Genomic DNA, 26,453 nt, shown 5'->3' with positions numbered 1-26,453 from the left:
GAACTACACAGGGAAACCCTGTCTCAAACAAACAAACAAACAAACAAAAAAGAAGATTCAGGCTCAATTCCCAACACCCACATGGTGGTTTACAAATGTCTGTAACTCCAGTTCCAGGGGGATCTGATGTCCTCTCCTGACTTCTATGGAAGTATTTATGTGGTGCACAGACATACATGTAGGCAAAACACTCACACACGTAAAGAAATCTTTAAAAATGTTTGCAGCATATGACTGAACCAAGAATGCAGCCCGAGTTTTAAGGAAAGTCAAGGTGACTATGTCTAACTTCATGATATAGTCAAATCATAATCACCTTCACCCTTCCTTCTTTCCTACAACCCCTCTTTCTCCAGAAATTTTACATGCTTTGCTCTTTTCTCCAGCTTCTAGCTGCATCAGCCACACCATAGGCATCTATTCTAGAAGGGATTTATCATGAAAGGGTTTAGCATTTCTGCCCTCCTTGGCCTGAGGCGCTCTTTCTCTCTCTCTCTCTCTCTCTCTCTCTCTCTCTCTCTCTCTCTCTCTCTCTCTCTCTCACTCTCCTTCCTCTCTCCCCCTCCCTCCCTCCCTCCCTCCCTCTCTGTGTGTGTGTGTGTGTGAGTGTGTGTGTGTGTGTGTGTGTGTGTGTGTGTGTCTGTGTGTCTGTGTGTCTGTGTGTGTCTGTGTCCTAGATGAATTAAGGCTTTTTGATTTGTGATTTTTCTGTAACTGGTTTACTCAGTTATTTTACAACCGAGACTAATCTGGAACTCACTATGTAGCCCAACCTGGCCTTAAATTCACAGTGATCCTCTTTCCTCAATTTCCCAAGAGCTGGGATTAAAGGTGAGAGCTACCATAACTGTCTCAGTTATGACACTTTATGCCACAATTTCTTGGGATGAAGATATGGCTCAAGGATAAGCGCACACCTGATGTTCTTGCAAAGGACCTGAGTTTGACTCTCAGCACCCATGCTGGGCAAATTACTATTGCTTGTAACTCCAGTTTTGAAGGTACCCACAGCATATATTCACATAAATAAAAACATTTTATAGACTTAAAAAGTAAGCTACAATTTTTTTGTTTTGTTTTGTTTTGTTTTTTGAGGCAGGGTCTCTCTGTAGGTTTGGAGCCTGTCCTGGAACTCTCTTTGAAGACCAGGATGGCCTCAAACTCATAGAGATCTGCCTGTCTCAGCCACCCGAGTACTGGAATTAAAGGCATGCCCCACCACCGCCCAGGAATAAGCTACATTTTTTTCAGCTACTACATAAAACATTCCAAGAAGTTTAAACCACATGAAAGCCTTACATGGCCAAGAAGGTCATTCTTGGCTGGTCTAGAATTCACTATGTAGACCAGGTCTGCCTGCTTCTTCCTCCCTAGTGCTGGAATTTAAGACATGTGCTACTATGCCTGACAAGACAAGCCTGGCTTCAGTTTCTTGCTGTGTTTCATGTTCTTTTACCTTACTCTGCTTAGGCACATGGGTGCGTTCGGATCAGAGACCATATGAATGAAAGCATATTGGGCCTGTCTTTAGGTCTTTAGACTTGTTTTTTGGTTTGTTTATCTTTTAAGTCACCCCCAACTCTGCCAAATCCCTGGCCTAACAGAGTCTAACAGTACTTTTTCACAAAGTCACTGAAATTAAAGCCATTATAGAACACAAGAAGGAAAATTATAAATTATTCATTCCATTGCTTGCATTTTATAGAAGGCAGAGGGGTCTGTGAAGCCTACTTGTCAGAGTCACATTGTCAGTTGATGTTCCAGATCTACAGTGTGATCTCTGAAATATAACATTACTCAAAATTAAGAAATTTCCTTATAGATAGGCAGTGACAGCACACGTCTTTAATCATTCAGGAGGCAGAGGCAGGTGGACCTTTGCAAGTTCAAGGCCAGTCTGGTCTACAAAGTGAGTTCCAGGACAGCTGGGTTTTTACGCAGAGAAATCCTGTCTCAAAAAACCATAAAGAAATATCCTTATAAAAAGACAGGGGAGGCTGGGTGAGAAGATGGTGGGTTTGAGGCTATCCAGGGCTCCAAAATTAAAGACAGATCCCTAATTTCAGAATATCATTTTTCTTAATAATTTACACAGCAGGAGCCACTGATACTGTGCTATGTCCTTGAGTTTGAAGTCTGAGAGTGTGATGCTCTGAACAGTCACGCTCACCTGTTCTCCAGATCTGGCATGCTTAGGTTTCTAGCAGCAAAGCACATTTTGAGAGGGATGACCTTCCTGTCCTTGGTGCTGTTCTGATGCTTTGGAGAACCAGAGTCTTCACTACCACTGAAGTTTGGTGACTGGGGAGCGGCACCTTCCCACGGCAGATCTGATACTAAAGATGGCTTCTTGATATATGGTGTTACTTCTCGGATGAACTTGACTATGAAAAACACAACAATAAAAAACAAAAAGCAAAGGTTAGTATTGTTGTTTCTGATCAAATGAAAACTGAAATATTCACATACATGCAACATCTAGAGTGAAGTGAAAATCAAAATTCAAATGCTATGAATGTCTTTGAGCTTTATTCTACATCTTCTGAACTCACACTGAGGGTACTCACCTTAATGCTTCCACCCACTGAAACACACAGAACAATCTTAATCTCTTTTGTACATGAGAATCTTTCAAATGTCCGAAAAACATATCTTTCTTCCTTATACTATGGCAAGTATTTCAGCCCAATTGATAAAAGGGCAAATAAGGCTGAGATCCTACCCTAGAGGAATGCTTCACCTGGATAGGATACAGGAAACTACATACATTATTCTGTGTTTAAAAATGTGTCAAAGTATATACAAGCACAAAGCCAACTCAACTGAAATCCCTTGCCTTTTCAAAATAGTCTTTTCCCATTAAATTCTCTTTTGAATACATAATATAGATTGAGTATCCCTTATCTGATATGCTTACCAGCAGAAGCCTTACAAATTTTGAAGTATTCATATATACATGGAGGTAAAAATATTTGTATAAACATGGTTAGATGAACAGGAAATCCACTTTCATATAAACAGTATAAATATGCTTAGACAGGAGCATCTTCATTTGGACTGCAGTATTAGGTCAGGTATGGAATTTTCCACTTGTATCATGGTTGTGCTCAAAAAGCTTCAGGTTTTAGGTTTTTGAATCAGGTACGATTGATACACATTCACATAAAACAAAACCCAAAATTTCATACTAATGATAGATCTCTATCTCTAAAGGTAACTATTATATGATTGTGTGGAGGTGCTACATATGCTCAGCACAGTGTAAGAACAGACACATTTATTTGTATGTTGTCTGTCTGTCTATCCACCCATTTCATGTGATGGTAGTATACTATGCTTGCTGTTTGTTACTTGTATTTTTATTTAGTAATGTTGACAGTAGCCAGTAGGTCATTATCCCCGGCCCCCCTCCATGCCATCCAATAATGGTGTTTTATGAACACCAACACTTGTTTTTGTTTGTTTGTTTGTTTTTGTTTTTGTTTTTCGAGACAGGGTTTCTTTGTGTAGCTTTGGAGCCTATCCTGGCACTTGTTCTGGAGACCAGGCTGGCCTCGAACTCACAGAGATCCCCCTCTGCCTCTGCCTCCCGAGTGCTGGGATTAAAGGTGTGCCAGACTGACACCCAACACTTTTACAACACAATGGAGACGCCTTTGGGAAGGGACTGGCTGGTTCAATTCTCACTGCTTCAAAGCTCTATGGTTACCTGCTGCTTCGAAGGTCCTCACCTAAAAAACCAGAGTGATGCTGGGCGTTGATGGCGCATGCCTTTAATCCCAGCACTCGGGAGGCAGAGGTGTTTAGACCATCAGGTGTTTTGTTTGCTTTTCTTTTTTATTGGCACCAAATAATCACCCCCCTTTAAAATGGGTCTTTTTTTTTTTTTTTTCTATTTCTTTGTTTTTTGAGACAGGGTTTTTCTGTGTAGCCAAGGATTTTCTGTGTAGGCAGATCTCTGTGAGTTCGAGGCCAGCCTGGTCTACAGAGCGAGTGCCAGGATAGGCTCCAAAGCTACACAAAGAAACCCTGTCTCAAAAAACAAAACAAAAACAGCGACTCTAAACAAGTGCAAGCTCTGGCACAGGAGTAATCAAGAAATAGCAGGTGCCTTTCTTTTGCCTTCCTGATTCAGGAAGCTGGAGAAATTTTAAAAGTTAATCCTAGTCAGTAGAAGAGATGAAGCTATTGTCTTAGATTATTAAATTAATCCCAGCACTTGGGAGGCAGAGATAGGTGGATGGCTGTGAGTTCACAGCCAGCTGGGTCTGTCTAGAGAGTTCCAGGCCAGCCAAGGCTACAAAATGAGACTCTGTCTCAAACTAATAAATGAAATAGACAAACAAAAAACACCACATCAGTATCTGCTGAAATCAAGCATAATACTAGGAAAGGATTCTAATGTTGCCATTTGGATATAGTACAGATACTTGCATATGTGTGTATCTTTTTCCTGCATGTTTTTAAAAATTCATTTCTGGGTGGAGAAAGTAAAAGTTTGCTGCCTTGGGTCACCAAGGAGATTTTTCATCCTGGAAGAATGAGCAGGAGCGTAGCCAGTATATCCTTTGAGCAGCTGACTCAGGCATTTCAACACACACTTGAGCTTTGTGCTTTCAGGAGAGGATTAGATCACGAGAACTTGGCAGAAACTCCTAAGGTTTTCAATCAATGCCAATGCTTTTGAACACTTACAGCACCATGCCAGCTACCAGGCTGCCAACTGGGAGAAACAAAGCCATTCTAAACGAGCACCCTTGAAAAGTACAAAGATTAGAAGAGTCCTTAATGATCTATTCAGAATTAGCATCTCTACTATGATTACTACAAACATGCTAAAACAAAAGCAAAGCAGACACACACCCAACCTAAGGGCCACTATATTAAAAGAGCAATGGCTATGGGCTCAGGACAGCCCACTGGTAGACTGCTTTCCTAACATGCACAGAGCCCCTGGTTTGGCATTCAGCACCTCAAACCAAACATGGCGGTTTATACCTATAAACTCAGCACTAGAAAGAGGAGAATTAAAAGTTCAAGGTCATCTTGGCTGGATACTAAGTTTAAGGCTTGCCTGTACCTCATGAAACCTTTGCCAAAAAGGAAGGAAGGAAGGAAGGAAGGAAGGAAGGAAGGAAGGAAGGAAGAAAGAAAGAAAGGAAGGAAGGAAGGAGTGTACATCCAGCTAATTAGCCATCCATAATGTTTAATGCCTGTAAATTGATATTTTTGTCTTATGCTAAAACCTTCCAGGCTGTCACAGAACCAACCTGGACAATGACCTAAAAAGAAACACCTTTACAACCAACCCATTGGCTTTCAGTTCACTTTTTCCCCCTCATAGTTAAAGATCACCCTCAAAATAGACCCAGCACTGGGGAGGCAGAGGCAGGTAGATCTCTGAGTTTGAGACCAGCCTGCTCTACAGAGCAATCTCATGACAGCCAGGACTACACAGAAAAAAAACCTGTCTTGGCGGGGGGTGGGGTGAGTTGTCATCCACAAAATAACCACACCCACATTTGTCAAGTGCTCTGAGCTCTCAGAGGCTAGAGCTAATTTTCTGTCTTGCATGGATCACTCTTATTTAAAATGAAAGGGAGGGCCTAGGTAGTAGTAGAGTTCTTGCCTAGGACTTGAGGCTTTAGGTTCCATCCAAAACAAAAAGATTCAAAGAAAAAACAAAAGTGAAAGAGCTCCTATCCATTCTGAGAAGTATCAGTCTAACCCCTTCACCTTTCCCTTTTTTCTGGCTTTTTGAGACAGGGTTTCTCTGTGTAGCTCTGGCTTCCCTGGCACTCGCTCTGTAGACCAGGCTGACCTCTAATTCACATAGATCCACCTGCTTTCTGCCTCCTGAGTGCTGTGACTAAAGGCGTGTGCCACCACTGCCAGGCCCCTTCTCCTTTTTCAGGTAACAAAGGCACGGCTGGTATGAGATGGTTCACCTGGTAAAGGTGCTTGCCGACAAGCCTGAGGACCTCAGTCCCAGGGACCCACAGAGTAGAAGGAGAGAAAGGACTCTAGTAAGTTGTCCTCTGACCCCTGCAAGCACACACACAAAGTAAATAATTGTAATTAACAAACATTGTCTGTTTTGTACATGTTTTTATAAATATATTGAAGAAAGGATTTTTAATCAAAATATTATAGTGCTTCTATATATGTTGATTTTAAATTTACAATTCTGTGTATTTTAAATGTAATGCCTGTATTATGTATTTTTAAAAGTAAGGTCATCTGAACTTAAACAGCAATTTAAGACGGTCTCAAAAGGGAGGGAAAGAAGAAAAGAATGTTTTTATAGCTTTAAAATTTGTTTGTTTTTGTTTTTCAAGACAGAGTTTTTCTGTGTAACACTGACTATCCTGAACCTCACTCTGTAGACAGAGATCAGCCTGCCTCTGCCTCCTGAGTTCTGGGATTAAAGGCATATGTCACCACTACCTGGCTAAAATTTTTATTTATTTGCGTGTACCTACCTGTCTGTACGTGCACACTTGTATACAATACCCACAGAGGCCAGAGGGCCTCAGATCCCCTAGAGTTACATGTGGCTGTGAGCCAATGAAGTAGATACTGGGAACTAAACTCAGGTTCTCTGCCACAACAGCCTGTAGTAGAATACTATTTTAGGTGTGTGAGTTTTGTTTATGCTGCATTTGTTTAACTCTATGAAGCTGTGATTCTTTGTCTGTCTAAAACACCTGATGGGCCAGGTGGCTCACGCCTATGATCCCAGCACTTGGGAGGCAGAGCAGTAAGACCTTTGTTGTGAGTTCGAGGCCAGCCTGGCCTACAAAGTGAGTTCCAGGACAGGACAACAAGGGCTACACAGAAAAACCCTGTCTCAAAAAACAAAGAAATAGAAAAAAAAAAAAAAAAAAAGACCCATTTTAAAGGGGGGTGATTATTTGGTGCCAATAAAAAAGAAAAGCAAACAAAACACCTGATGGTCTAATAAAGATCTGAAATATCGAGGCAGGAGCAAGGACAGGTGGGCTGGCAGCAGAAAGTAGTAGAAGGGGAAAGAGGAAGAGGGAGAGCAATGAGAGAACACACACAAAAAAGGAGGAAGACAGGTGCCAGTCACCCAGACAGCCAAAGAGTAAAAAGGAAAGTGAGATATTCGGAATTAAGAAAGATAAAAGCCCAGAGGGAAAAGGTAGATGGGTTAATTTAAGATAAGAAAAACTAGGGGCTGGAGAGATGGCTCAGAGGTTAAGAGCGCTGCGTGTTCTTCCAAAGGTCCTGAGTTCAATTCCCAGCAACCACATGGTGGCTCACAACCACCTGTAATGAGATATGGTGCCTTCCTCTGGCCTGCAGGCAACATGCAGGCAGAACACTATACACATAATAAATAAATAAATCTAAAAAAAGAAAAAAGAAAAGAAAAGAAAAAAAAAGATAAGAAAAACTAGCTAGGTGAACATCTCTGAGTTTGAAGCCAGCCTGGTCTACAGAGTGAGTTCCAGGACAGGCTCCAAAACTACAGTGAAACACTGTCTCGAAAAAACAAAACAACAACAACAACAAAAGCTGGCTAGAAACAAGCCAAGCTAAGGCTGGGCATTCATAACTAAGAATAAGCCTCCATGTGTAGTTATTTAGGAGCTGGGCGGTGGGCCTCTCAAAAAATCAAAAGAGACATTAAGCCTCTTAACAGCTAAGCCATTGCTCCAGTCCCCTTTCTTCCACCCAAGATAAATAAATTTTAAAATGCTGAAGGGAAAAAAATAGATAAAAGAGTTGCAATTCTACTCTATCTTCTAAATTTTCTAGTACTATATTTTCCACATTACACCAACTCTTAAGTACTATTTAAGAATCACCACATCACATTCCATTGTGTCTATCATGATTTTCTAGGGTATTCCCGAATAACTGGGTGCTTAGCTTTTTTTGTTGTTGTTGTTTTGTTTTTTTTGTTGTTTTTTTCGAGACAGGGTTTCTCTGTGGCTTTGGAGACTGTCCTGAAACTAGCTTTTGTAGACCAGGCTGGTCTGGAACTCACAGAGATCCCTGCCTCTGCCTCCCCAGTGCTGGGATTAAAGGTGTGTGCCACCACCACTCGGCTGGTACTTAGTTTTTAATGATCTGCAATGAAGATCTTTTTCAGGGAGACATTAATTACTGGGTCAAAGAAATACTCAAGACTCCTGATAATCATGGATAAACTTATTTCCCCAAAGCCAGATCTTGTTATTTTATACTCATTTATACTTCATTGGATCTGGAGTCACTTAAGACATGCCTCGGAGTGGGTATGTGAGGGTATTTTCCCAGAAGGATTGGCTAAGAGTTCCTTCCTATGCCCAGATATGAGGTATGAGGGGAAAACTGTTTGCTTTTTATCTGCTGACCTTTGATCCTTGCTGGTCCATGAATGTACCTTATTGCTGCTTCTGTTATCATCCTTTGCTGACAATAGAACCCAGTCTTCCATGTGGACTGAAGACTGGTGATTCTCCAGGAATCCTCCAGGCTTTAAGTGCCATACTGGGACTGCTGAGGAACCCTGACTGCTGGGTTCTCAGCTTCTCTAGCAGTAGACAAACCACTGTTGGACTATACAGTCTATATCATGTAAGCCAATCTGATAAATCTCTTTTGTAATATATACTCATCCTAACAGAAGTATCAGCTTTCACACCTTTATATAGATAAACATATAAATCCCAGCTGTACTGAAATAACTGGGACTTTGGTATATTTACAGTATAATTTCTCCTTGATAGAAGACTTTTAATTACTAATCTAAAATGGTCAAGTAGCTGTGGGTTATTCATAAAGACTTCTTAAATAGATTAAAAAATTTTTCTTTGTAATAATTTCCTCAAACTAACAGAATACATGAATTTATTTTAGACACCCTGGGTTTGCATTTTTAGGTGTTTTTGTGAGAAGACAACCACTAGTACATCCGCCTTTGGAAACTGCCACACAATAAGCGTCATTATTTAGGACCCTTACATAAGTAAAGAAACAGGAATTGCTTCTCTTCTATACTGGTTCATATTCACTCATTACTCATCTTCCTCTTTCTCTAGTCAAATCATTTCATTTAGAGGACTGAAGGTGAGGAGGGGCAATAGAGAACCACAGATCTGCTGTTCTCAGCAGGGCAGATCTTGCTGGCCTCTCCTCTGGAGTTTTACTTTTCTTTTGACAGGCCCCAGGCTGCCCTTGAACTTGCAATGATCTTCCTGCCTCTGCAAGTTAAGTGCAGGGATCACCCGCATAGGTCACCACACCCACCTCAATTTACTTTCTATGGCCTCCTGTTTTGTTTTGTTTTGTTTTGTTTTGGGGGGGAGGGTGGTTAAGTATGTTCTTCCTGCTTTTTCTACAAAGAAGTACACTCCATATGAAACAATGTATTGCTTCTTTTACCATTTACCGTTTTTTGGGGGTGACATATAGCCCATGCTGGCCTTGAATTTGCCATCCATTCTCCTGCCTCAGCTTTTTGAGTACTGGGAATGAGAGATCTGTGCTACTATCAGAAAAATTCTGATCATGTAAAAGCTTAACATTTTTTTCTTTTAAATTTTTCCACAGGGCCTTGCTGTGTAGCCCAGGTTGACCTCAAAATTAAGATCTTCTTAGCTTTGATTCCCAAATGCTGAAATTACAGATACGTTAGGAATCACCACAGCTATCCTGCAGATTTTTTCCCCTCTTCTTTGAAGCAGAGTCAATGAGAAAGGGAGTATGCAAAAAGTTTTACTTACTTAAATTGTACCAAAATGTTTAAATAAACTATGCTAAGCTTATAAGCAAAAAGTTTTGTTAGAACAATACTGTCTCTCATGATGTGACTACAGCACCCCACCCGGCTTTGCCCAATGCTGAGGACAGAGCCCAGAAAACCAGGCACATTAGCAAGCACTCTAACAACAAATGCTGCACCGCACCCACAGACAAAGTTTCTTTTTATAGCTCTGGCTGTCCCTGAACTCATTCTGTAGACCAGGCTGGCCTCGAACTCACAGAGCTCTGCCTGCCTCAGCCTTCTGAGTATTGGGATCAAAGATGTGCACCACTGCACAACCGCCTGGCTGGTTGAGCATCTCTCTCTCTCTCTCTCTCTCTCTCTCTCTCTCTCTCTCTCTCTCTCTCTCTCTCTCTCTCTCTCTCTCTCTCTCCTCCCCCTCCCTCCCTCCGTGTGTGTGTGTGTGTGTGTGTGTGTGTGTGTGTGTGTGTGTGTGTGTGTGTGTGTGTGATGCAGTGATGCTCATGCCATGGGGCATGAATGTGGAAGTCAGAGAACAGGCAGAGGCAGGCGTTTCTCTGTGAGTTCGTGGCCAGCCTGGTCTCCAGAGCAAGTGCCAGGATAGGCTCCAAAGCTACAGAGAAACCCTGCCTCGAAATAAATAAATAAATAAACAAACAAACAGAAGGAGCTGGGTGGTGGTGGTGCATGCCTTTAGTCCCAGCACTTGGGGAGGCAGAGGCAGGCGGATCTCTGTGAGTTTCGAGGCCAGCCTGGTCTACAAGAGCTAGTTCCAGGACAGCCTCCAAAGCCACAGAGAAACTCTGTCTCTAATAAATAAATAAATAAATAAATAAATAAATAAATAAATAAATAAATAAATGGAAAGCTATGTCCCACCCATCAAATTCCCAAAAATCTCTAGGTCAACAGATAAAGTAGAATTTAGGATATGCAGGGGGGGGGGTGTGGAGGGTGGAGGGTGGGAAGTGGAGGGTGGTGGGAGGTGGAGGGTTGATGGCCATAGCAGCGGCTGCACATGCCTTTAATCACAGCACTGGGGAGGCAGAGGCAGGTAGTCTACAAGAGGTAGTTCAAAGACAGCCTCCAAAAGCCACAGAGAAATCCTGTCTTGAAAAGAGAGAGAGAGAGAGAGAGAGAGAGAGAGAGAGAGAGAGAGAGAGAGAGAGAGAGAGAAATTGGGATATAAAACATAATACATGCTATAGAAATGTAAAAGTAAAATGTTACACATAATTGAATATAACATTAGCAAAGCAAAAAGAAACAATGAAAATACTACGCAAAAACAAAAACGTTCTAGTCATTTAAGTGCAAGAAAATCCACCTCTTTCATTGCTGCTAAGTAGATGTATCTTGGACTAGTTGGATAAACCGGATGGTTTGTTTTAGATCAGCACACTGAGTGATATACTATGGACGGAAACACAGTATTAACCCAGCACAATAGCTGCCTTTACAGGGTCAGCAAGCACTCCATCCTGAACATCAGTGAGAGCCACCACTGGGAATAAGAACTTCATCCAAGTTTCCATATCTGCAATCACTTTGCAACTTTAAAAATTGTACAAAAGGACTGCTATTTGTAACTGCTAGGCTTTTAGTGTCTCTAGAGATTTTCTGAACAATTTGGCAGAATAACCAAGTTCAGGAAGAGGAGAAAAGACAAAGATGAGATCCATTGTGTACTCTCCTCCCTTGTGTAACATAGTAACATAACTAAGTAATGTGGCTGCAGTACACTGAGACCAACACTGAATGTTGAGCTATAGTGTAATATTTATCAAATAACAACTAATAACAATGTTTTGTTAGTTTCCTTGATTAGACTATAATGAAAACAAAGAGTAGAACAATTCCAATGTCAAAATTATTAGTAGAATGGCAGAGATTCCAACACCGAATGTTGAGCTACAGCGTAATATTTATATATCAAATAACAACTAATAACAATGTTTTGTTAGTTTCCTTGATTAGATTATAATGAAAACAAAGAGTAGAACAATTTCAATGTCAAAATTATGAGTAGAATGGCAGGGATTACAGCCCATAAAATAAAAACCATGAGTTCATGCTGATATGAACAAAAAACTACATAAATACAGGAAAGAATCAGCTCTTTCTTACAGAAGAATACTAATTAAAAATATCAGAGAGGGTTGCTGGAGATATAACTCAGTTGGTAGAAAGACTGCCAACCAGGTCCATGAAACCAGGTCCAACCCCAGTACACACCTGTAATCCCGAAACTCAGAAGTAGAAGCAGGAGGTTCAGAACTTCAAGGTCATCCTTGGCACATGAACTTAAAGCCAGTCAGATGCAGGAGATGTCCCAAAATAATAACAGTAATAATAATAGGAGCAAAAGAATAATATCAAACAAAAACATCAACTAAGCATCTTTTTTGCAGGAGAAAATATACTAGTTAACATAAAACCATCAAGAAGCTTAAATAAATGATCAGGTTTCCTAGAATTATGGTTGGTACTATTTTTTTTTTTTTGAGACAAGGTAGCCCTGGCTGTCCTAAACTCAGATATCCATCTGCCTCTGCCTCCGGAGTGTTGGGATTAAAGTCATGCACCACCACACCTGGCTGGTTGGTACAAATCCTTAAATACTAGAAAAAGATACAACCAAAAGAGAGGGCTCTTTCTAATATACCTGAAACATACACATCACTGCCTCAGAGATCTGAAATCCTCCCCACTCTGACCCAGCTCTATTACTAACTCACTACCCAACCATAAACAAATTACTTAATCTCTAGGCTTGTATTATAATCATCTGTGTAATGACTGTTATATTACTATTACATGCTATTAAGAGTCTCAGCTAAATATAAATCATCACACAGCAGTATCATTACTCATTCAGCCTTGGGGAGACCTTATAATTCCAGAGATATATAAGAATACTCCTTGATTTGTCATCTGCAGAAAGCTAGACACTAAAACATTCTTATACCCCAGCTCCTTCATAATGGCCCTTCCAGGTACTAATCTAATTTTCATAAAGCCAACTAATCCTCCATAGTATCAACCAACTATAGTTCTGTATGGGACCCAAGGCTAAATAATGAAGAGTTTCTCACTTTTTTTTAATGCAGAACATTTATTGGAGGAAGGGAAGGGAGGAAGGGGAGGAGAGGGGGAGGGGAGGGAAGACAGAGAGGGCTGCCTCGTCAGAAATGGTAGAAAGAGAAGCTTCTCATTCTGATCTGAGGTTCCTGCCCCTCCAAGCCCCCACAGGGTTTCTCTGTGTAGCCCTGGCTGTCCTGGAACTTACTCTGTAGACTAGGCTGGCCTCAAACTCACAGAGACCCACCTGCAACTGCCTGTTGAGTTCTGGGGTTAAAGGCGTGTGCCACAACAGCTTAGCCTTATTTGAGGTTTTACAGATACTAAAAACGTGAGTTAATTGCAGACACTTGACTGTCTAACCCAGCACCCATTGCTAATCTCAGCTCTTTCTGTTAAAATTAAATCACATACTTTCCAGTCTTTGCTGCAGGCTCACTGTTGGCAAATAAGAGATATTTCATAACTGAATCACACTGCATTTAAGAAAGCCATCACTCCCCTTCCCTTCCTTCCTTTGTTTTGAGACAGGGTCTCATTCTGTAACCCAGCCTGGCCTCTCACTATATAAACAAAGCTGACCTTGAACTTGAGGTGATCCTCCTGCCTCCATATCCCAAAGGATGGATTATAGTTATGAGTGACCATACTCAGATGAGAAAGCTTCTCTTGATACAGAGCACAGATCCCACCAGCAATTCTCTCTTTCTTTCATTCTACCTTGAACTTATATCTGTGTCAGGCTCTACAACTATAATATAAATTAACTCACTACAAATAAAATTACAAACATGATTATCATGAGGTGTTGCTGCAGTCCTTTAAGGACCAATTTCAGGGCTGGCGAGATGGCTCAGAGGTTAAGAGCACTGACTGCTCTTCCAGAGGTCCTAAGTTCAATTCCCAGCCACCACATGGTGGCTCACAACCATCTGTTATGAGATCTGGTGCCCTTTTCTGGTGTGCAGATATACATGGAAGCAGAATGTGGTATACATAATAAATAAAATCTTTTAAAAAAAATTTAAAAAAAGAACCAATTTCAGACCTCTTAAAACATTCTTTGGCACTTAGGCCATTCTAGGTTGTGTCTTTTCTTTGTAGCCAAGTGTACTCCTAACTTACATGATGTCCAAATTCAACTCTTCTTTCCAACATCATACCTTCATTGTTTAAATTACTTGATACAATTGGTGGTATCATGGGCTGTTCAACTTAGAAACCCAATGTTAGCTTCAGTCTATACCAACACTTCAAATATAAGCACACAGACAAGCAAATCAGCAACAGTCATTAAGTCTTCTTTCAAAATTTTTGCTGTGGGCCTGGAAAGATGGCTTGGTAGCTAAGAGTGTAAACTCCTCTTCCAGAGTTCCAGAGTTTGTTTCCTGGCATCCATGTTGGGAGCTCACAACTGCCTTTAACTCCAGCTCCAGTGAATCTGACACCTTCTACTAGTTTATACACATGTGATAGACATGCATGTTGTTTTTCTTTTTTTAAAGCTGTGTGTAGTGGCGCATAACTTTAATTCCAGAATGTAAGAAGGATCAGAAGTTCAGTCCTCAGCTATATAGAAAGTTGGACACCAGCCTGGCATATGTGAGACCCTGCCCAAATAAAGGAAGGGGCCAGGGATCAGAAGTTAAGAGATTTGCTGCTCTTGCAGAGAACCAAAATTGAGTTCCCAGTAGGTGGCTGACAACCACCTATAACTACAGCTTCAAGGGATGGACAACCTCTTCTGGACTCTGTAGTCACACACACACACACACACACACACACACACACACACACACACACAAATAAAAACAGCAATAATAAACCTTTAAAAGCTTATTTACAAAAAGGGAGGCAGAAAACATCATTCTTTTCCCCCTTTAAATGTATGTATGTCTATATACTATATGTGTGCCTGTGTACCCACAGAAGTCACAAGAGGGGATCAGAATCCCTACAACTGGAATTACAGTTATGAGTTGCCATGTAGATTCTGAGACCAAAACCTTCATCCTCCACCTCCTGAGTGCTGGGATTAAGGGCTGTACACCATGCCTGGCTGTTTCCACTTCTTTGAATCAGTTTCCCTATGGTATTTCTGTCTGGCTTTTCATTTGTAACCTTCCTGCTTCCACCTTCCAAGCAGTGTAGTTACAAGAACCAACTACTTTCCAGTTCCTTTTTGAGGCATCAGAATAATGAATAGGCAATGACATTTTTTAAAACTTATTTATTCGATGGGCGTTGGTGGCGCACACCTTTAATCCCAGCACTCGGGAGGCAGAGGCAGGTGGATTTCTGTGAGTTTGAGGCCAGCCTGGTCTCCAGAGAGAGTGCCAGGATAGGCTCCAAAGCTACACAGAAAAACCCTGTCTCGAAAAACAAAACAAAACAAAAAAACCTTATTTATTCATCTGTCTATATACTTATGTATATGCCACACATCTCTGTAAAAGTCAGAGGACAACCTGTGGAAGTACTCTTAAAACAGCTGAGTCATTTCTCTAGTCCCTATTTGGTTATTTTGAGATGAGTCTCACTAAGTAGTTGATCATGACCTCAAATTCACTATGAAATAAAACCTGTTCTTGAATTTTCTATCTTTGGGCCTCAGTTTCCCAAGTGTTGGGACTGCAGGCATACACCACTGTGCCCAGCTCTGGAATAGCTCTGGATGTGTGCCAGTCTGTCCTTGGAAGTGACAGTTCGTTTGTGTTAATATCAGCATCTTACAAATCAGTAAGAGTGCTTATCCAGAGATTATATTTATCTCTGTGCATGGCAAATCCTCCTCTGCTTCCAGGAGATTATTCTAAGAAAGGAGAAAGATTCACCATTGCTAGCCCTATAAATGATCACTTTTGATAAGATTAATGAATGAAATGGTTCTTTTCTTTTTTCCTTTTGTTTTTTTGAGACAGGGTTTCTCTGTAGCCCTGGCTGTCCTGGGGTTCACTCTGTAGATCAAGCTGGCCTTGAATTTACAGAGATCCACCTGTCTATGCCTCTGAGTGCTGGGATTAAAGGTGTACACTACCACTGCTTGGCTATGAAATGGTTCTTAAAGTATATTCATTGTGGAGTTGAAGATGTAGTGGTAGTGAGTTTGCCTGAATGTGCAAGGCCCTGGCTTTCATGCCTAGTACTAAGAAGGGTATACTATGTGTAATAACACACACACATCCTATGCTTAAAAACTATCCTCAGGATAATCACATACAAGAGTTTAGAGCTAAAAGAAAACCCAGCAACAATTCAGTCCAGCAAGTATAAAATATAATCTAACCCAGCACTCAGGCGGTGGTGGTGCACACCTTTAATCCCAGCACTCAGGAGGCAGAAGCAGGAGGATCTCTGTGAGTTCGAGGCTAGTCTGGTCTACAGAGAGAGTTCCAGGCAAGATAGTACGTAGTAAGTCTTTGTCTCAAAAACCTCAAAAACAAATAAAACAAAACAAAACACACACACACATAATCTAAGAAAATGAAAGCCTAAGAAATTAGAAAACCCTTGTCGTTCTCCCCTTTCCCTTCTTCTTCTTCTTTTTTTTTTTTTTTTTTTTTTTTTTTTGTTTTGTTTTTCGAGACAGGGTTTCTCTGTGTAGTTTGGAGCCTATCCTGGTACGCTCTGGTGACCAGGCAGGCCTCGAACTCACAGAGATCTGCCTGCCTCTGCCTCCTGAGTGCTGGGACTAAATGTGTGCACCACCAACGCCTGGTGCTCCTGTGGTCTTTATAACTAAAAAACAGAAGAATAAAGGTCTTATCTAAGATTACATAATAATCTTACTAGTATGAGAGCAAGTGAGCATTTCATTTAACTCCTGTTTTGGGATGTCAGAAAAAAGCCAGATGTAATGACACTCATTTGTCACCCTAGCACTTTGGAGGTGTTAAGGCAGGAGGATGGCAAGTTAGATAGCCTGGGTTGTTTAAGAGACCTTGTCTCAAAGAAAGAAACAGCCAGCCAGCTAGGAATGGGGGCTAGTGTGAATAATCTTAGTACTCAGAGAGGTGAAGCAAGAGAATTGCTGAATGTTTGATGGCAGACAGTCTGGGCCATAGTTTGAAACTGTGACTCAAAAGAACAACCAATTAATGAATTGGACCAAAAAAAAAAAAAAAAAAGATTCTGACTATAAACTAGGCATGGTGACACCTGTGGCCCTAATATTTGGAACACTAAAGTATGTAGATGAAGAGCTCAAGGCCATCATGGGCTATGTAGTAAAGTTTAGGCCACACTGACAAGAAAAAAAAAAAAAGAAAGAAAGAAAGGCAGGCAGGCAGGCCGGCCAGAGATGACTAAGTTGAGTGGAGACTTGTGTGCAGCAAGACAAAAAACATGAACTCAATCTCTGGAATCCAAGAAAAGTTGGAAGGAAAATACTGACCCACAAAGTTGTTCTCTGACCTCCACATTCATGCCCCATGGCATGAGCATCACTACATCACACACACACACACACACACACACACACACACACACACAGAGAGAGAGAGAGAGAGAGAGAGAGAGAGAGAGAGAGAGAGAGAGAGAAGTACAAAAAATAATAATAGAGGAAAGAAAAAAGGAGCCTGTGAGGTAGCTTAGCAGATAAGGGTGCTTTGGTGCCCAGGGTGGCAACCTAAATTGAATCTCCAGAACACACGTGATGAAGAACCAATTACAGCAAACTATCCTCTGGTCTCATACATGCAGTGTGACACATACATGTCTTCACTTACATGCACATACAAGGAATAAATAAAAGAATGAGGATCCAACAGTGAAACATGAATCTAGGGTAATGATCCCAAAGAGGCAACATTTTTGTTGTGATTTGCTATGTGTGTAGTCCAAGCTGGCCTCAAACTCATTATCGTGCCTCAGCCTTTCACATGCTACCACCAGGCCTGTCAAAAGACTAACCTTTAAACTATTACTATAAACAGAAACCCCATTTAGTCAGAGCCTTTTCATCTTATGGCAATTCATCTTTTGAATATCAGACATAAGACTAAAAATCAGGCTCAATAATCATCAGGCTGTCCACTAAAAAGCAGCAATTGGCTCTTGAGTCACCAAAAGCAGCCTGAATAATCACTGGCACCTTTTCCATGTCAAAGTCACCATGGCAGCTGGATCTCTGTAAGTTCAAGGCCCGCCTGGATTACAAAGCGAGTTCCAGGACAGGTTTAAAGATACAGAGAAACCCTGTCTCGAAAAACAAAACAACAAAAAGAAAAGACATCATGGCAACAATGCAGGGAGGGAAAGAGTGGCTGGGAAAGCAGCATGGAAAACCCGCCAAACTAACTCTACAAAGGTTACCACTTTATGGAAGAGTGTGTGTAACCCACGTATCCATCCTATTTCTTTGGGTTTCAGTTTCTCTCTGTGTAAAATTATGATATCTATCTTAAGAAAGGCATTACAAAGCTTAAATAAATCAATGTATGGGGAGGGGTTTTAGAAACTGTATAGACATACAGATGTGGGGTATCATTACTTTTTCCCAATGCAACAAATGACTTTTTATATGCTTCAGAAATTAGTACTTAGCAAAGTTAGTACACACATAGCCAAGAAAATGTGCATGGATTTGTGCACAAAGTCTTTGAGGACTAAAGAGTTAAGAGCACCCAAGTTCAATTCCCAGCATTCACATAAGGTGGCTGGCCTGTAACTCCAGCTCCAGAGGATTCAATACCCTCTTCTGGCCTCTGTGGGAACCTCCACTCACAGGCACAACCCCCACCCCACCCCCACATATGCATAGTTAAAAATAAATCTGTTTGTTTGTTTGTTTTTGTTTTTTGGAGACAGGGTTTCCCTGTGGCTTTGGAGGCTGTCCTGGAACTAGCTCTTGTAGACCAGGCTGGTCTCGAACTCACAGATCCACTTGCCTCTGCCTCCTGAGTGCTGGGATTAAAGACATGCACCACCAAAGCCTGGCTTAAAAATAAATCTTAAAGAAACCAACAAACACTGGCGCTGGAGAGATGGCCCATAACTGGCTGCTCTTTCAGAGGACCAGGTTTTGAAATCCAGCACCCACATGGTGGCTCAAAACTTTCTTTAGCCCCAGTTCCAGGGATCTAAGGCACTTTTCTGGCCTCAATGGGCACTTACGTACATGCAGGCAAAACACTCAAACACATAAAATTTAAAAAATCTTTTGTCTCAATCTTGGTCATAGAAAGGCAATACACGTGCCCAAGCAGAAAAGACAAAAATGAAGGAGCCTACTTGGGCTTATGGCACAAAGGCAGAGACAAAGGCAAGGAGGAAGTAACAGTCACAGAAACCTAAGTAACGGGCATTGGTGGCTCACGCCCTTAATCCCAGCACTCGGGAGGCAGAGGCAGGCGGATCTCTGTGAGTTGAGACCAGCCTGGTCTACAAGAGCTAGTTCCAGGACAGCCTCCAAAGCCTGTCTCGAAAAATCAAAAAAACAAAAAAAAAAAAACAAAAAAAAAAACCCAAAAACAAAAACAAAAACAAAACGTAAGTAACTAGGAACATCTAGGATGTAGGTTCAAGGTCTAAGGAAGTCATCTGCTAAGTCATCAGTTGAAGCATTAACAGATATCATGAAAGATAGTCTTTGTTTTGTTTTGGTTTTGGTTTTTCAAGACAGGGTTTCTCTGTAGGTTTGGAGACTGTCCTGGAACTCTTTTTGAAGACCAAGCTGGCCTGGAACTCACAGAGATCCATCTGCCTCTGCCTCCTCATGAAAGATAGTCTTGGCTGTTATAGGTCTTTTTTCTTTAAGGAGATACAAAACTAAGCACAATGAAGTGTTCCCCCAAACACCAAAAAGTAGTTCCCTCAGAGCACAGTTTTGAAGTCACCTCTACAACATAGACTTCATCATCAGCTTTAGAAGGTAATAGATAGCTGGGCTTGGTGGTGCATGCCTTTAATCCTAGCACTCAGAGAGGCAGAGGCAGGTGGATCTCAGAGTTCCAGGGCAACCAAGAATACATATCCAACCCAGTCTCAAAAGTAGACAAAAACAAACAAACAAACAAACAAAAAGCCAGAACAAACAAAACACAAAATATAGTACATAAAGGTAGACTTTTAAAAGAGTTTAAAGGAAGGACAAGTCTCGGCTGGAGAGATGGCTCAGAGATTAAGAGCACTGACTGCTCTTCCAGAGGTCCTGAATTCAATTCCCAGCAAAAACATGGTGGCTCACAACCATCTGTTATGAGATCTGGTGCCCTCTTCTGGTGTGCAGATATACATTGTATACATAATAAATGAAATCCTTTTTTTTTTTTTTTTTCTTTTTTTGGTTTTTTCGAGACAGGGTTTCTCTGTGGCTTTAGAGGCTGTCCTGGAACTAGCTCTTATAGACCAGGATGGTCTCCAACTCACAGAGATCCGCCTGCCTCTGCCTCCCAAGTGCTGGGATTAAAGGCGCGCGCCACCAACGCCCGGCAATAAATAAAATCTTAAAAAACACCACCACCACCAACAACAACAACAAAAACTGGAAAAAAAAAAAAAAGACAAGTCTCATTCATTCATACCACATCACAGCCTTGCTTAAGGGATACAGGCATAACATATGCGTAAGATACCTGCTCAGCAGCAAAATGAGGTTTCCCATACATTCCAAAAACATCTGCAGTTTAGCCCTAATCCATAAATCCAAGTAAAACCAACCAAACACAGAAGTCACACAGTTCAACATTATTTTTGTTTGTTTTGTTTTTTTTTTAAATCTCAAGTTTATGCTGAATAGTAACAGACAACGATTAAACAGCTTTATGGTCTTGTTATAGTTTGGATGTCTTTTTTGAGACAGGGTTTCTCTTAGCCGTGGCTGTCCTGGAAGTACCTTTTAAACCAGGCTGGCCTCATGGAGATCTGCCTCCCTCTGCTTCCCAAATACTGGGATTAAGTGTGCACTACCACTGCTGCCTAGCTATAGTTTGAACAGTAGATGTACTTCAAACTCACATTGATTCTCCTGCCTCTACCTACCAAGTGCTAAGATTAAGAGTGTGTGTGTGTGTGTGTGTGTGTGTGTGTGTGTGTGTGTGTTTTGGTTTTTCAAGACAGAATTTCTATGTGTAGCTTTAGAGCCTATCCTGGCACTCGCTCTGGAGACCAAGCTGGCCTCGAACTCACCTGGCAGAATGCACTCAGATAGTACCCTGGTCATCCCAGGATTCCATGGCTAAGTAGTCTGCATGTAGGTGCAAAGAACCCTTTAAAAGAAAGACCCCTGTCCACTTACACTCTCTTTACCACTGTTCCTTGGGGTAGATAGGACTTTTCTTGTCTCCCTCTTCTGTCCTCTCTCTGTCTCTGTGTCTCTTTTTACCTCTTTTCTCTTTCCTACTCTGCCTTTCCCTTCTAATAAAACTTCTCACCTAAACTCTGCCTGCCTGGTATATTTTTCCCCACCTCGGTCACCCTCTCCGGCCATGGAATCCACCAAGGTCCCCTGCACACTTTATTTATAACATTTCCTATTTTTCTAGGCAAGGTTTGTCTGTGTTGCCATGGCTGTCCTGGAACTGGCTCTGTTAGACCAGGCTGTCCTTGAACTCACAAAAATTCACCTGACCCTGACTCCTGAGTGCTGGGATTAAAAGAATATACCATCACCACCTGGCTATAACATTTCTTTTTATTTCATTGCATTTAAGTAATTTTACACTTTCTTTTCTGTAAAAGGAACTGAGCATTCAGCAGCAGTAATATAACATAATAGATGAAAGGGCTTTGTGAACTTACCTAAACAATCGCTGTTAATGAACAGTAGGAGAATACAGGATGTCTCCTATAGCTACCCCCATGACAAAGTATCACGTACTGCAGATACATCCAGAAGGGTGAAATAATAACTCTTATCACTGTGCCCTGTCTTGTCACACATTGTATATTTTTGTTCTTCAAAGTTGTATGTACTCCTACTTACGTGACTGTTAGCATCAACAATATTTGGGACAAATTCTTACCACAGCTAGCACAGTAAACAGAGTAGGTTCTTGGGCAGAGCTGCCTGTGTTTCTCTCAGACCTTTCCTTCTTGGGCAGATCCCAATGCCTCAAGTTACTTATGGAGGAAACAAGAATCTCTCTTTGGGAGTCAGAAGGAGTCAGAAGTATCCACTGTAAAGCAGTTGGAACAGGGCCTGCAAGCTCTCCATGTTTAATGAATGTTAGCTATTTTAATCACTACCCATCTTCTGATGAATAGTAGTATTCTGAAAAACAACAGATATTTTGAATCTAAGAAATAAAACTAAGTTTCAAAGAGCATCTCTGGAGGGTTTGTCTTAAGTAAATTAGATTCTTTGTAGCAAAGCAACACAAAACTAGACTGTCCAGTCAATGTAGTCCTTTTATCCCTTCTCAGTCTGGTAAACATACTCTTAACTTCCTTAGTGACTTCTTAGGTCTTTTCTCCTCTCTCATCCAGTGATTCTCCATTCAAAGACATGCAAACAATACAAAGCTTGTAACTGTCCCCAGAGTTCCTGGCTTCACTTTAGTAAAAAATAAACCAGGGCTGGAGAGATGGGTCAGTGGTTAGGAGCACTGGCTACTCTTCCAGAAGACCTTGATTAGCCACTTGTGGTGGTGGCACAAGTCTTTAATTCCAGTACTTGGGAGGCAGAGGCAGGTGGATCTCTGTGAGTTAAAGACCAGCCTGGTCTACAAGACCTAGTTCCAGGACTACTACTCCAAAGCTACATAGGGAAACCCTGTCTCGAAAAAGCAAAAAATAAAACAAAAAACCCAGAAGACCCTGATTCAATTCCCAGCATCCACATGGCAGTTCAGGACTGTCTGTATCCAGTTCCAGGGGATCTGGTGCCTCTTCTGCTCCATAGGATCCTGCATATATGCCAGGTACATAAACTGGCCCTTTCTCTTCCTCTCTCTTCTCCCGCCCACACACACACACACACACACACACACACACACACACACACACACACGTTCATATGAAAAGATTTTTCTGTGTAGCCTTGGATGACCTGGAATTGTTCTGTAGACCAAGCTAGCTTTAAACTCACAGAGATCTGCCTGCCTCCTCTCTCTCTCTCTCTCTCTCTCTCTCTCTCTCTCTCTCTCTCTCTCTCTCTCTCTTTCTCTTTCTCTTTCTCTCTCTCTGTCTCCCAACAATTAGGAGACAGAGAGAAAGAGAGGGGGAGGGGGAGGGAGGGAGAAAAGGAAGGAAGGAAGGAAGGAAGGAAGGAAGGAAGGAAGGAAGGAAGGAAGGAAACCAAGGTAAGATTCTCTAGACTTGTCATACAGAAGATTCTGAATTGACCTCAGCTCTGCTAGGCAGCAACATGCTCAATCTACTTTGTAACCCTATAGGATCTTTTTATGTTCACTCAACAAAGAAGAGATTTCCTCTCAGAACATGTCAAAACTGGTCAGAACTGAATCTGCCGCCCTATTCACTGATTTACATGACACAATAACTTTAACAATGCAAACAAAGACAGTTTAAGAAAGGCTTGGATGTAGCTCAGTAGTAAAGTGCTTACTTAACATGTAGAATTTCCCTAGGTTTATCCCAGCACACACACACACACACACACACACACACACACACACACACACACACACACACACACACACCCCAAAATGCAAAATGCAATGCATCCAACTGTACATGTGATGTGTGCTTGTGACCTCGATACCTGGAAGGTTAAGGAAAGAAGACCTCCAGTTCAAACAAAACAACAAAAACAGGACTGGTGAAGTGGCTGAGGAAGTAAAGACACTACCAAGCATGGGGAACTAAATTCAATCCCTAGTACTCTTATAGTAGAAGGAGAGAACCAAGTTGTCCTCTGACCTCATGTACACTCAACTAAATAAATAAATGTAACAGCAAAAGAACAAACAAACCCCAATCAAACAAAAGAAACAACTGTAATCCCAGTACGCATGAATCTGAGGCAGGAGGATTGCTGCAAGTCTAAGGATAATAGGGACTAGGTAAGATTCTGCCCCCAGAAAGCTGGGTGTAGAAAAGACTACTACCATCATAAGCTACAAAATTAAAAATAAAAATAAAAAAAAAGAAGTCACCATGATTTATTTTGGAAATCTATAAACCTGTCAAATAGTTTAATCTATTTAAGAGTACTCCTATTTATACTCAGTCGTTTTTACTCACAGTGTATGTACTGTTAAGTACAGGTTATTCAGGGTGTGCTGGCTAATTTTATGTCAACTTAACACAAGCTAGAGTCAGAGAGGAGAGAGCCTCAACTGAGAAAATGCCTCCATAACATCTGGCTGTAGCTGGGTGGTGGCAGTGCAGGCCTTTTTACCCCAGCACCAGGGAGGCAGAGGCTGTGAGTTTAAGGCCAGCCTGGTATAGGGAATGAGTTCTAGGACTGCCAGGAATACACAGGGAAATCCTGTTTTCAATCCCCCTCCTCAAAATATCTGGCTGTGGACAAGCCTGAAGGGCATTTTATCAATTAGTGATTGATGGGGGAGGGTCTAGCCTACTGTGAGTGGTGCCATCCCTGGGCTGGTGGTCCTATGTTCTATAAGAAAGCAGGCTGAACAAGCCATAGGGAGCAAGTCAGTAAGCAGCACTCCTCCATGGCCTCTTTATCAGCTTCTGCCTCCAGGTACCTCCTTTAATGATGAACTGTGATGTGGGAAGTGTAAAGCCAAATAAACCCTTTTCTTATCAAATTGCTTTGGTCATGGTGTTTCATCACAGCAATAGTAACCCTAACACAGGGTTTTGTTTTTTTTTTTTTAAGATAGGATCTCTAGCCTAGGCTGACATTAAAGTACCTATGTACCTAAGTACCTAAGTACTGAGGATGACCTTGAATTTCTCCCCAGTGCTGGGATTATAGGTGTATAACACCACATCTAGTTTATGAGGTACTAGGGATTGAACTCATGAGCTTAGTGTATTCTAGGGGCAAGCACACTATCATCTGGGCTACATCCCAGCAGCAAGTTTGTGGCCAGCCTGGAATACATGAAATCCTGTCTCCAGTAAGGTGGCTCAGTGGGTAAGAGTGCTTGCTGCCAAGAATAATGATCTGAGTTTGATCCCTAGAAAGAACCAACTTTGGAAAGAACCAGCTCCCACAAGTTGTCTTCTGATTTCTACATGTACGACATGGGTACAAACACACTCACAAGCATTAATAGATAAATGTCATTTTAAAAGCTGAATCTTGGACTGGAGAGATGGCTCAGAGGTTAAGGGCACTGGCTGCTCTTCCAGAGGACCTGAGTTCAATTCCCAGCAACCACATGGTGGCTCACAACCATCTATGACGAGATCTGATGCCCTCATCTGGTGTGCAGATATACATGAAAGCAGAATGTTGTATACATAATAAATAAAATCTTTAAAAAAATTAGTTATTCTATAAATATTGTTGTTTTCCCTGCCTATGTCTGTGCACCACATGCTTAAGTTACAGATGGTTGTGAGCCCAACATATGAGTGCTGGGAATTGAACTTGGGTCCTCTATAAGAGCAGCCAGAGTAAGCCAGGCATTGGTAGTGCAGGTCTTTAACCCCAGCACTTGAGAGGCAGAGGTAGGCAGATCTCTGTGAGTTGGAGGCCAGCCTGGTCTAAAGAGCCAGTTCCAGGACAGCCTCCAAAGCAATACAGAGAAACCCTGTCTCCAAAACAAAACAAAACAAAACAAACAAAAAAAGAGCAGCCTGCGCTCTCTTAACTACTGAGCCATCTCTTCAGCTCCTCTCATCACTCTTTTTTTTATTTAAAAAATTCAAAAATTATTTTATTTTTACATATTTTAAATAATTTATTTAACTTTATTTTATGTGAATTGGTGTGAAGGTATTAGATCCCCTGGAACTGGAGTTATAGACAGTTGTGAGCTGACATGTGGGGATTAGGAATTGATCTCAGGACCTCTGGAAGAACAACCAGTGCTCTTAACCAATGACCCATCTATCCAGCCCCTTCTCTTCACTTCTTAACAAGCATAGTTGAGAGCAGAGCTTTGTGGTGAGTGCCTGTAATTCCAACACTCTGAAAACTAAGTCAGGAAGACTGCTGTGAGTTCAATGCCAGTTTGAGCTACAGAGGCCTGGTCAAAAAAAAAAAAAAAAAAAAAGCAAAAATGAAGCCCAGTGTGCATAGGATATGAAAAGGATTTTACGATGTATAGGAAGCATCCTTAGAAAATTTAGTTTTGTTTTTTGTTTTAGTGAAAGTTACATATTTCTGTTTTCCCTCTTTCAAATCCAACTCATGTTACCAGGTTTTAAAATTTTTTGTTTGAGTAGGGGCCACACATGTGAAAAGGCTGTGATGTCTTACTAAACTGGATGCCAGAAGGCACATCCAAAGATCAGTGGACATGACAGGGAAGGAAAAAAGATAAAAGAGGAGATTCTTTCCCTATGTTAGAAAGGGCCAGAAGACATTATCTGTCAAATAAGAATTGTAGTAAAATGGTCTCTAGACAGGGTGGAAATGAGGGTGCACTATGAAGAAAGTACTTGGTATTTCTTCCCTTGAACTCTAGGGCAGTCAATTGTGCCATGCATAGAAGACTCTCCTTTTTTACTAACGTCTTCTACATTGTATTCCCAGCCAACTTAAAATTATATGCATGGAAACAAAGCAAGATTGTCAGTATAGAATAAT

The 26,453-nt window shown here is 41.3% G+C and overlaps 1 protein-coding gene across 1 annotated transcript in view; it reads right to left on the bottom strand.

Moving 5' to 3' along the window:
* Positions 1 to 26,453, bottom strand: part of Sntb2 (syntrophin beta 2) — an 82,724-nt gene that overhangs the window by 36,552 nt on the left and 19,719 nt on the right. Inside the window, 1 exon segment of the mRNA XM_027405934.2 lies at positions 2,171 to 2,384. Within this exon segment, the coding sequence (XP_027261735.2) occupies positions 2,171 to 2,384 (214 nt within the window).

The sequence above is a fragment of the Cricetulus griseus genome, chromosome 3 (genome assembly GCF_003668045.3).
Source record: "Cricetulus griseus strain 17A/GY chromosome 3, alternate assembly CriGri-PICRH-1.0, whole genome shotgun sequence".
In the NCBI taxonomy this organism is placed as follows: domain Eukaryota; kingdom Metazoa; phylum Chordata; class Mammalia; order Rodentia; family Cricetidae; genus Cricetulus; species Cricetulus griseus.
Note: the sequence above shows the minus strand (reverse complement) of the source record. Positions and strands in the feature narration are given on the sequence as shown.